The sequence below is a fragment of the Oncorhynchus tshawytscha genome, linkage group LG27 (genome assembly GCF_018296145.1).
Source record: "Oncorhynchus tshawytscha isolate Ot180627B linkage group LG27, Otsh_v2.0, whole genome shotgun sequence".
NCBI lineage: Eukaryota > Metazoa > Chordata > Actinopteri > Salmoniformes > Salmonidae > Oncorhynchus > Oncorhynchus tshawytscha.
Window position 1 is genome coordinate 17769079 of NC_056455.1, and position 12454 is coordinate 17781532.

The window sequence follows — 12454 nt, forward strand, 5'->3', positions numbered from 1 at the left end:
TGTTTAATTTTTCAGGGCTAGAACAATAGCACATTTTGTATTTCATATAAATGATTTACAAAAAGGAAAAAAACAGTTCATCTGGTTCGTGAAGCTTTATATCATATTCATACCATCACACAGCACACCTAGACCATTATCTATGATGGAATGCAACCTCAACCTTCACCAATAACTGTTAAGCAATGAGTGACCATGGTGCTGTTTGACTATTATGTATGACTATCAGTCCAATGTAATACTACTCATCCATGTGTGACAACTTCAATAAATTCATTTGTTCAGATGCAACTTTTAAGGGTGTAGTTTAATAGGACATAAACTTTGTATGAGTTGTTCACAATATGTTGCTAGAAAACAACAGGCCAATACCATGGAGAATGATTGACATTGCTTTACTTTTTAAACGCAAAATCAAAGACTATGTTAATTACATGTTTTATATACACAGCAATGGTAATGACAGGAAAACAAGAAATTCTTTATTCACAAGTGATGAAGGCAGCCAGTCCAGCCAAATGAAAATCTCTTACTTTACAGAGGATCACTCATGCAAGTTTCTCATAAAAATACATTTAAATAAAGCAAACTCAGTAAAATAACAGTCATCGGATTTACACTAATCTCCGGTGTAACCCAAAGCTATGGTCAGGGTCTTAGTTTGTTTTGAGTCTCTTACTTCCCACGTCCTGTGTTGGTTCCTCTGGCTCTCGTTTGGCACCTTTGCCCGTCTCGCCTTCATTGGGTGTCCTCTGCTCTTCGTTGCTTTCAGCAATGGCTTCTTTCATCTGTTTAAGCTCCCTCCTCCCTCGCCTCTCCTCCATCTCTCCGATCTCCTCGGCAAACAGGGCTTTGAGGGGCGGGATGAGTCTGGGGAGGATTCTAAAGTCTCCAAACCGAATCTGAGGAGAGACAGATCACTCAGAGGAGGTCTTTCAACATACCCAGCCTCCTCGGAGGCAGCTGGAGATGTATCTCTGATGGGAGTCTAACACATTCTGAATGTTACCTTAAAATGGTACCTCTAGATTTAAACTGAAGTTGTCCGAGAGTATTCTACCTGGACTAGGGGCATTGTCTGCTCATACCGTAATGAATCATGGTCCTAATTCATTCTGAGGCTACACATATCCAGTGGAAAATTACATTTTAGATGTGCAGAACCCGCATAAACATTTCAATGTTGCTATGCATAACAAGTGGACTAAAGTACACCATTCACCACTCACTTACCCTCATGTGGTCAAAAGATATTCCCACTCTGTCGTTGAAGTCCTCACTGAAGAGGGGGATCTTGGCATAGCGCTGGCTGAAGTGGTTCAGCATGATGAACTCAGCATTCATCTTCATGCCAATACCGATGGCCTGGGAGGTGGTACTGTCATTTTGGGAGGCAAGCAGAGAAGCATGATGCTACTCTGCTACTATTCTAACAGTAATTACCAGACTTAACCCCATGGTAAGCTATACAGAGTTTGTTCAGTGCAACTCAATGACTTTCAAGTTGTTTTCAATGCGAGATGGAGCTCTTTAACCAAAGTCACTGAAATTCCAGCTAGAAGGCAGAAGTGCCTTCATTACCTCCAATACAGAGTTCCAAAAATCAATGTCAATCTCAGAGAAGAATGCAGCCAGTTACAATGCCCTCTAAAAATGCCTGGCTTCTCAAAAGCTCCTTGAGTTTCTTTGTCAGCTGAAAAATGGCACTCGTCTATTTCTGTTTACCTATGCATGTCATATTTTCACACTTTGGGCTGGATTCAATCAGTATCACGGAAGATATGCATTATGGCTCGATTGAAATTTAAAGGCAATGTCTCCTCGTTTGTGGAGACTGCATTCACGGTAAGCACTGCATGTGTCGACTCAATCAGAAATGTATAACGCGGATCTTCCGCAATATTGATTGAATCCAGCCCAAGAAAGATAGTTTTCTAATAGAATAACGAAGGACACCTCTGAAGAGAAGCACCATACTAGATCCATCTACTAACCTATGTCTCTTCTCCACAGCCTCGTCCTCCAATCCATCTTCCAATGTGGCTTCATGAATAAGTAAAGTTGCATTCTTTCCTTTGAAAACACAATGACAAACATGAATCACAAGACTGCTGCATGGCACAGCACTTCAAGCTTCTCTTCCTTTCCCAGAGGAAATCAATCACACAGCTCTGTGTAATAAACCATCAGCCAGCCCTGCTTGTCTGGCACACCCAGGCCTCTATAATGAACAGGCATGGGATATAGTCAGGCTCTCTCTGGGAGTCTTCAGCTGGATCACATCCAGTCGAACAATTTAAAAAGAGACAATGAAGTGGGATCCCACAGGAACTATGTGGGAGACCTTGTGATTCATAGCGAACTTTAGAACCGATCGATAGCATTAAGCAATATCTGGTAAATGATGCCAGACAGCATAGAGCATGGATGACAGGTTCAGATCAGACTGGCTACTGTTGATGTCTAGTCCATTAACAGTGATCTATATGTATATCATACCAGAAGTTACAGGATACACTCTGGGTCCAATATTCGAGTATGGCTCTGTGGAACGCACGTAATGGCAAATCAAATGGCATTGGTGAGTATTTACAATTTGATCCGGACGTCACAAGTGTGGTTCATAGAGAGTGTGTAAATCTTTTCACATCACACAAATTCTGGGAGCTGTACAAACATCACAATTGGGGTCGAGAACTGTTGGTACTGACCCATATGTGTGAGGGCATCACAGGGCATTGTGTCCCCAGAGAAGACTAGCTGCCAGCCAGACTGATGAGTGATGCTGCAGGCAAAGGCATTCTTACAGTGACGCACCGGACAAGTCTGGAACTATGAGAGAAACAGAATATGTATTTAAGCTTTGATGATAGCCTCAAACAGTCGTTGAACCTAACAAGTGTTATGAGTCTTATTGAACCACGAAGCAGCCTGTTCAAGTCTCCACATACCTTTGCTAAATCAGATTTCTTCAGCAGCGCTTGGATAAATGCTTTGGTTTTGAACTTGGACACCTCAGCCCCCTCACACATGACTTTGCTTGGGACAATGCTGAAACATAGTCAAGAATACATCAATATTAGAGACGATGGACATCATATCATCCGGTTTGAAAGCATCAATTGAACAGAGTAAGGCGTGTCTTTCCTGACATACTTGACATGGCTGAGGATCTCCTCACAGTGGTCATGGTACTGGTTGAGCCAGGTCATCATCTGGACAGGGGCTATCAGATAGATGGGGCTGAAGGCTTTCCCAAGAGTTGCCTGAACGGTGAAGAGATAAGGACATACATTCATTAAAGTGTTCCATTTTTGCATGAATTAAACAGGACTCATCTTAAAATCTGAAAAAGAGAAATTCTTTACTGACCAAGGCTCTCTCTCTTTGAAACAGCAAACTCAACAATCCCTGGAAAATAAAGTAATATTCTTTAAAAACTGATTTGAAATGACTTTATGCCAGAATATATGCTATAACTCTGTAATAAACAAATATTTATAGGAAAAATAATATTTACTGTGTGATGGTCCGCATGCATGTGAGAGATGAAGACGGTTGAGATCTTTGCCAGTGTCTCATCCACACTGTCCCCATAGTGTCGGCACAGCTGGCCAAAAGTGCCCTCTCCGCAGTCCAGCAGCACTGACTGAGTGGCACTGAAGGAGATGGGACAGAGCATAAACACAGAGAGACAGACATTTATAGTGGCTACCTCACACACATCTTTAAGGATTTTTTTTATAGTAACTTGAGTCTAACTGAGGGCCATTACCTGATGTTGACCAAGTTACCACTAACATTCCTGATCTTCATAGGAAGAGCCGATCCAGTTCCTAAAAAGACCACCTCTGGGTATTTTTCTGCCCGCCCTGCAAGAAACACCATTTTGCTATGCCATTGAAATTTCAGACGTAAAACTATGATATTCTATCAGACAAAAGGACTACATGAAACTAAACTCCGTTACTATCTTAAATGCCCAGAGTGAAATGTTTGCAACTCCATTCAAGAGGAGCAAAGAGAAATTGATGGAGCTTTGGACTGAGCAATGTAACATCTCCCCTTGGCCTCTAGCCTGACCTGTATCAGAGCAGGGCTCACCAGACAGCACTGCAGCATCAGTCGCACAGAATCGCTTGCACTCCTCCACTTCTTGGAGGAAGTTAGGGGCCTCAGCAGCCTCTTTCACAAACTCTTCAGTGTCACAAGAGGGGATGGCGTCTCTGATGAATAACAAACAGTAGAGCACACACACACCACTCATCACATAGTGCTGAGAAGGGCAGCGACGCTCTCATTTGACTTTGACAGTGTTGGCATCTATAAGATCATAGAAGAAATAGTAAGTCACACTTGAAAGTAGTGTTTCATCTGAAATGGTTTTCTTTGACAAAGCAGCCCTTCGTAAGTGGAGACTAATGTCTGGTAAATTGTGGCCTGAAGGACATACTCACCTTTGCCATTCAATCTTGGGTCTGAGCTGGAACTTCAGAAGACACTCGGCTCTGACATTGGGGACATGCAGGGCAGCCTGGGTCTCCTTGAGAAGATCAACAGCAAGAGTAGAAACAGATTAGCACAATACAACGCAAGATACAAAAGGTTTCCAAATGAACACGCTTATCTCTGTGCAACAGCAGGTTACAATGGTGAATAATGAAAATTGTAGCACTTCACAACTTACCTTTGTTTTATAGTGCTGGAGGTCTGGAAATATCTCTGGATGAATCAGATTGAGCTGAGTTTGAATCTTGTGGCTCCTGACGTTGTGAACAGTGCAAACTTGCTCATTCAGGATCAGGTGCTCCGTGGTAGATGGAAACCTAAAATACAAAAACACACAAAAACATTAAACATGTAGAAAGACCAACAGAAAACAGAGAGACAAGTGAAGTGCAGAATATGGAATATGTAAACAGTCTGAAACTGAGGATTACATATGGCTGATTTTGTACCTTTCCATCCATTGCTTGTATTCATCTGTTTTCAGCACAGACTCGGGGCTCATGTGGACTACTAAGGCAGCGGGGTCCTCTGTTCCTCCACGTTGGTATCTACAGATGAGACAAATAACTCAGAACTTAACTACAATCTCCTAAAGAAGGCCTAAGGAGTAATGAAGCAGGATGCAGAAGCAGCCTTTGACACATTTGGCCAACTTCGCTCAGGCCATTACCTGCTCAGCTGCTGATCGATGCAGATTGGTTTAACAAATTCCTCAGAGGGACACTCCACAACAATGAAGGCTGGTCCTGGATCAGTGGGAGTGCACACCTCCTCAGGATGGATCTGTAGGACAACCATCAGGATCACATCAGACAACAAGACCAAATGTATCTAACATTTACAATAGCTAATCCAAAATTCCAGAGCCCTAACAATCAACCAAATATAATTGAAGTACCTCTCTTCCTTCGTAGGTAACACTTTTCCCATCCTTCAGAGCTGCAATGAGAGGACCAATAGCTGCAGTGCCTCTGTGGAGAAAGTGCATCAAAAAAGTCATTAATCGGCTCAAGTTTGTTGAGCAGGCAAAACTGAATTTGTATTGAACAATCAACTTACACTGGTAATCCAAGGTTTTTTGCTTGAGCAACCAAGAAGTTCCCCTTCTTAGGATGAAGCTGCAAGTCAAAGAGAAAATTTGACATAAATTGCATCACAATGCAATAATTCAGTATGTCACTGAGACAATGATATTGTGTTTCTTACCTTACAAATGAATGCCACAACTAAAGAAGGATCCCTTGTTGCTCTTGCTTTTCCACCTGAAATGAAAATGCAATGTGAGAATTGGTGCCCTTTGGAGCTCAACATCCAACTAGGGCACTGATGTCCCTGATAGCGCTGCATGCTCCTTTAGTCTCGTGGGTCATCCTTCCCAATCTCTTCCCGTTGACTTGACTATTGGAAGTCTGGATAAATTTAGTATTGAATTTTGCGTTTGAATGGGAACGCTGCATGGGTTAACACTTGCATTTGATTGGCTCTGAGTATAAATGATATTTTCCCTCAGGACAGGCATTTCCTTGTGTTTCTTTTTTGTTTTTCCTTCTTTTGTTCGTCCATATCTCTTTTCCTACTGTGTTGTACAACGTTTTAGCAGCCTGTCTTGTATCTTATGCTAGCTAGCTTTTTGCAAGTCAGAAACATTTTCAGAAGCACAACCTGTTTGTAGCTCCATCCCGGCAAAATAGTTGATTGGTTTGATTAGTGACACTAGTGCCCATGTAGACTCCACCATACTTCCCCTCTTTTTATCATCTTCCTGAGAACGTCCCCAGGGTTTCTAACGATCAGAGCATGCGCAGCCTGGGCTTCCGAGCCTACAAGCTCCTAGTCTTACCTGGGCTGGTTGCTCTCTCCTTCCTGCTGTCTGTGCTGGTGTCCTCAGAGTCTTCCGGCCTCCACAGCTCCCTCCTCTGGGGACTACTGGAGGGGCTGCTCCTCCCTGAGTTAGGGGAGCACTTTGGCCCATCCTCTCTGAGCTGGGCTGGTATAATTGGGGTTAAGACAGTGTCAACTACCAACTCTTCAGTATGAGAACACAAATATTCACTATTTTACCCGTCATAAACTTAATATGCTTTAAGATAAAGAGTATGAGTAACAGTAAATGACTCAATTCTAAAAAAAAAATTACAACGGTGATTTCTAGTACTCACCAAATATTGGTATTTGACTAACTGTCATCGTGTCATCTGTGTATTGTTTCTCGGTGTAAGGTCGAACAGCTAGCTTGATTTCTTCCAGTGGTCCAGAAAATACTCTGATGGCATTCACATATTTCTCCTAGATCAAGAGGGGGAAATTACATATTGGACTCAGGATACCACAAAAACAGTTGACTCATTACAGACAATCTTTTGTACTGATACAATGTCCACTCACCAGTTGTGGTGGTCCAGAGAGAACAACCACAGGGACACCAGTGTCTTTCAGTGTCAATATCATCCCTAAACCAGAGTGTACACAGTTTATCACACCTAAGGGCATACGCGGAGACATAGGCTAAGCATGCAATAACCTTTGACCTATGTCTATCTACAGTCACGTGAAAAAGTAAGTACACCCCCTGGAAAGTGGTCTTTTTTGGTACATATTTGGACAGATGGCTATGTAATCTTCACTTCAACACTATTGACAGATAAATGGTAACCTAATTTAACAAATGACACAGAAAGATTATACTTTGCAATCATTTATTCATCAAAAATCAACCGAAATGCAATTCCATAGTGCAGGAAACATAAGTTCACTCCTAGCTTCAATAGCTGGTGTTGCCCCCTTTGGCTGAAATAACTTCATATAGCCGTTTCTTGCAACTGTCTATGTCTCTTACATCCACTGGGAGGAATTTTTGCATACTCTTCTTTACAGTACTGCTTCAATTGTGTCATGTATGAGGGCTTGTTTTGCATGTACAGCCCGCTTCAAGTCCCCCCACTGTTTTTTGACACATTTGAGATCAGGGGTTTGACTCGGCCATTCCACAACCTCAATTCTTACTTTTTAGCCATTCTGTTGTAGTTTTGCATCATTGTCCTGTTAAAAGATCCATGTTCAGTTTAGTTTCAGCTTTTTGACAGATGGCCTCACATTCTCCGCAATAATTATCTGGTAAAATATTGAATTCATGGTTGACTCATTAATGGCAAACTGGCCAGGCCCTGAGGTAGCAAAGCAGCCCCAAACTATAATGCCACCACCTCCATGCTTTACGGTTGGTATGAGGTTCTTCTGTTCAAAGGCAGTGTTTCGTTTTAGCCAAACATGGCATCTGGCATTGCAGGCGAACACATTTTGTTGTGATTTGTTAAACTGGGTTACCTTTATCAATGAATGTGGTTGGAATTTAGCTCAAATGTGCGCAAATATGTAAAAACAACAAAATGACCACTTTCCATGGGGTGTACTTACTTTTTCACATGACAGTACACCGAGACATAGGCTAATCATACAATAAGCTTTGATCTGTCTATTATGTATGCACAGTTTTTTCCAGGTTGACAGATAACTGACTTGATGTCAAGTGGCTAGAATAACAAGCAACTTACCTGATAGACCACCAACATTCTCCCAGCTCATTCTAGTGAGGAAAATATTGTCCAAGCGAGCAGCTTTTAACCTGACAAGAGGAAAATTGAGCTTTATTGAACAGAGACTGAATTATAGATTTTAGTTGAAAATTGACAGGAGGCAATTCAACTTACTTGTGCTCTTGCATCAGCCTCTGTGTTCCCTCACCACAGTTGAATAGGTACCTTCCACAGAGGAAAAAGGGTAAACAAATATGCTGCAGCCAAGTGCCTTTCTGATACCCACTATACAAATATATTTGGCAATGTTAGAACAAATTGTCAGACACTCATGTTCTCTGGTTAAGTTACCTATTGAACTCAGAGAAGACATAAAGTGATCCGCCATTATCTCGGCTCCCTGCTCCGACGACCTGCGCGTAGACAGTGGCTGGTCCATGCACATCCACTCCACGTTTCCTCTGTTCTCTAGACTTCACATGTCGCAATGTTTCTTTGGGTGCTCTGGGTTTCTTTGATCCCCGATGTTGGTTGTCTGTTGTGTTCGTAGACATTGTCCGCAGAAAATGAAAAAGATGTTCACTGCATGCGAAGCTTTGTAGGCGACCCGTAGGTGTGTGTCTCACAAATAACCATGCAATAGATTTACAGTGTAGAGACACTTTAATCATACTAAACATTCCGTTTAATGGAAGTCAGTTCTGCTCGTCGTACAAGACAGCAAACGTATCGACAATCATTGCATAATCTTTATGAAAATATAATTTTACCTATCAGCCCACATATAATTGAAATATAAACATTTAGTCAGGACTTCAGCGGTTGAGACATGCGATTTGACGCTCAACTGTGTTTCTTCCGGCGTAGATTGATGACGTCTTCATCACGCTCTCGATCATTGGTGTGCTTATTTTGTTTTTATTTAACCTTTAACTAGACAAGCCAGTTAAGAACAAATCTGTATTTACAATGACGGACTATCAAAAGGCCTCCTGCGGGGACGGAGGCTGGGATTAAACTTAAAAAAAAAAAAAAAAAAAAAAATATATATATATATATATATATATATATATATATATATATATATATATATATATATATATATATATATATATAAAAATATATATATATAAATGTGGGACAAAACACACATCACAACACTACATAAAGAGAGACCTAAAAACAACAACATAGCAAGGCAGCAACGCTTGACAACATAGCATGGTAGTGTAACAGATGTTAAAGTACTATGTGAATTTCACCAGGTTCATATATTAATATGTCGTGTTGATTTGTTATGCATGCCTGTATCCTGGGAGAAGGGGAGTGTGTACTTACGTTTTGCCCGGCGTGCTCGTGCTCAAATCATTTTGATGCACTGAGAGAGGAAGGCGCGCTTTTTCTGTCTTCAGAAAAGTTTGATTCTTTTAAGTACAAAGTCATACACACAGTGTTTTGTTCATGAATAATGTTGTATATTTAGAGGTTACTCATAAGTGGATGGTATTGTAAAGATGCACTTGTAATTGTACTTTTTAGGATGATGTCAATATTCTGAATTCAACATGTTAATAGCTAGCTAAGGTATTAGCAGGCTATTGTATGTGTGAACGATGGCTAGCTCCTCGAATGATCCTATTGTGCATCTTGTAGAAAGAGGCGACGATTCTCAGAACATATGTGCTCTACAAATGTTTTATTTCCTTTTGGATACAGATACAGATGCAGGATGCAGATAGTCAGTTCTGCTTGATTAAAACTGCCTGATAGTTTCAATCAACCACACACAACACAGAGTTACAGCGGTGCAGTATAGCCCAGGCTACAGTAGATAGCACAAAACATGGTACACCCATTATTGGGCACAGACAACAGCACAAAGGGCAAGAAGGTAGACAACAATACATCACACAAAGCAGCCACAACTGTCAGTAAGAGTGTCCATGATCGAGTCTTTGAATTACGAGATTTAGATAAAACTGTCCAGTTTGAGTGTTTGTTGCAGCTCGTTCCAGTCGCTAAGTTAGCGAACTGAGAAGACGAGCAACCTAGGGATGTGTGTGCTTTGGGGACCTTTAACAGAATGTGACTGGCAGAACGGGTGTTGCGTGTGGAGGATAAGGGCTGCAGTAGATATCTCAGATAGGGGGGAGTGAGGCCAAAGAGTTTTTTTTAAATAAATACCCATCAACCAGTGGGTTTTGCAATGGGTATACAGAGATGACCAGTTTACAGAGGAGTATATAGTGCAGTGATGTGTCCTATAAGGAGCATTGGTGGCAGCCTCCACTATTTATGCTGCAATAGTTTGTGTTGGGGGCTAGGGTCAGTCTGTTATATCTGGAGTATTTCTCCTGTCTTATCCAGTGTCCTGTGTGAATTATGAAGTATGCTCTCTCTTACTCTCTTTCTCCCCGAGGACCTGAGCAATAGGACCATGCCTCAGGACTACCTGGCCTGATGACTCCTTGCTGTCCCCAGTCCACCTAGTCGTGCTGCTGCTCCAGGGTTTCTGTATAGCACTTTGTGGCATCAGCTGATGTAAGAAGGGCTTTATAAATAAATTTGATTGATTGAAATCTGATGGCCGAATGGTAATGAACATCTAGCTGCTCGAGAGCACCCTTACCTGCCGATCTATAAATGATGTCTCCGTAATCTGGCATGGGTAGGATGGTCACCTGAATCAGGGTTAGTTTGGCAGCTGGGGTGAAAGAGGAGCGATTACGATAGAGGAAACCAAGTCTAGATTTAACTTCAGCCTGCAGCTTTGATATGTGCTGAGAGAAGGACAGTGTATCGTCTAGCCATACTCCCAAGTACTTTTATGAGGTGACTACCTCAAGCTCTAAACTCTTGAGGTAGTAATCACACCTGTGGGGAGAGGGGCATTCTTCTTACCAAACCACAGGACCTTTGTTTTGGAGGTGTTCAGAACAAGTTTAAGGGTAGAGCATGTTTGTTGGACACTAAGAAAGCTTTGTTGAGTGTTTAACACAACATCCAGGGAGGGGCCAGCTGAGTATTAATACACATGGGAGGTCTCACTGTTCTTTTGCATTGATTTGCAATATAGCAATACAACCAATAAATAAACTGGAGTATTTTTTTATTAAAGCTAATAATATCTGACATTATATTCAGTAATATAACAGAGCTAATCAATAGCTTCATATGTAGCAAGTCAGGTAGACTGATAAATTGTATGGCAAATTCATGATGTTAAAAATAAACATTTATATTTGGATAGTCATATTTATATGTTATGAATTTAAAAGACAATATACAAATGTAAATGTTTATTAATATCATGAATTTGGCATTGTATTTATAGGGCTACAGACTCTTCACACTGGCTTGCTAAAAGAGAGGGACACCATTGTGGGCTATTTGTCTTATTTTACCATTTATCCTGCTAGCTTGTACCCCTTGACCCCTAAAATAAGTTTTTAATTAGATATTGTCATTGCTATTTCTTTGAATATCAATCTTTTTTATATTACATTTTTCTTCATATTGTGCTTTCAGACTTACAGACCATTGCTTTCCTTTATTGTGCAGCAATTATCCTGACCAAAAGGAATGGTCTAAATAATTAATTACAAAAGCAAAAACGAGTAAATAAGGTCTTCATGTGTTTCAAATGCTCCATTGCCACTTGCCAGAGTTACTCTGTATGAACACCAGTAAGGCAAATCCCTGTACAGGTTTTATTTGTTGGATAGTTCTTACATTTTTCTGTGACACCAAGCTCAAAATGTACACTCATTTTTTTGTGTCAGATGAAAGATAAAATAAATTGATACATCATCCTTATATTTCATAAGCTCATTTTAATATTCTCAGGTCATTAAATATTTTACACATTCTGCCCAGCAAGATATTCTAATTTGAATGTTCTACATTGAAATGCATGTTGTATGCAATGATATCCAGCCAATTTAATAGTTTACTACTGTACCAGTATTTTACCAGCAGTCAACGAAGTTTCAATTATATCTGGTAATCTAAAAGATGTGAACTACACTGTGTACTAAACCTCTAGATTCTGTGTACATTGTGAATATTGTAGGAGTCAATCAATCACAGTCTGAAAACGGTTCAGGTACCATGCATTTAAGAAACAATAAGGGGCCGGTCAGGTCCAGTAGAATGGTTGCAACATCCAGAACAGTAGGCAATTTCATTACAGATAAATGTGTGGCTATATACAGAGATACAAGATGGCATTATGTATAACTACAGATCAACAGCACCATACATACATACAGCTTAGCTTTTAAAGAGAGTGTTGCATATGCCATGGCTGAGAGAGCCAGTGAGTGTGTTTGTTTGTGTGGTTGCTTGCCTGCTTACATCAATGGATTAACCTGAGCTCAAATAGATGCAGAGTAACTAAATGTCTCTCAAAG

At 40.8% G+C, this 12454-nt stretch overlaps 1 protein-coding gene across 2 annotated transcripts; it reads right to left on the reverse strand.

The window, feature by feature from the left end:
• Positions 1–288: 288 nt before the first annotated feature.
• LOC112234114 (zinc phosphodiesterase ELAC protein 2-like) lies at positions 289–8915 on the reverse strand. Of its 2 annotated transcripts, none has more exons than XM_024402113.2 (23): positions 8394–8915; positions 8217–8267; positions 8061–8131; positions 6895–6959; positions 6669–6795; positions 6350–6496; positions 5716–5771; positions 5569–5627; positions 5408–5480; positions 5180–5292; positions 4959–5057; positions 4688–4826; positions 4458–4543; positions 4105–4226; positions 3776–3872; positions 3521–3659; positions 3373–3411; positions 3157–3266; positions 2952–3051; positions 2712–2832; positions 1995–2073; positions 1234–1378; positions 289–902 (listed from the first exon to the last, which is right to left on the reverse strand). In XM_024402113.2, the coding sequence occupies exons 1-23, from the start codon at positions 8720–8722 to the stop codon at positions 657–659; spliced, it is 2613 nt and encodes an 870-aa protein (XP_024257881.2). In that variant the 5' UTR covers positions 8723–8915; the 3' UTR covers positions 289–656. The 2 variants fall into 2 exon arrangements, with proteins under 2 accessions (XP_024257881.2, XP_024257879.2); XM_024402111.2 differs by having other exon boundaries at positions 4084–4226.
• Positions 8916–12454: the final 3539 nt, after the last annotated feature.

Bases quoted from the DNA above. Each gene is read 5' to 3' on its own strand.
- LOC112234114 (XM_024402111.2), bottom strand. From the start codon at position 8,722: ATGTTTAGTATGATTAAAGTGTCTCTACACTGTAAATCTATTGCATGG. The intron at 4,227-4,457 runs GTGAGTATGTCC...GTTATTCATCAG, and splicing joins CCCAAGATTGAATGGCAAAG to AGACGCCATCCCCTCTTGTG. The intron at 3,873-4,083 runs GTCAGGCTAGAG...TGTTTCTTGCAG, and splicing joins TGAGCCCTGCTCTGATACAG to GGCGGGCAGAAAAATACCCA.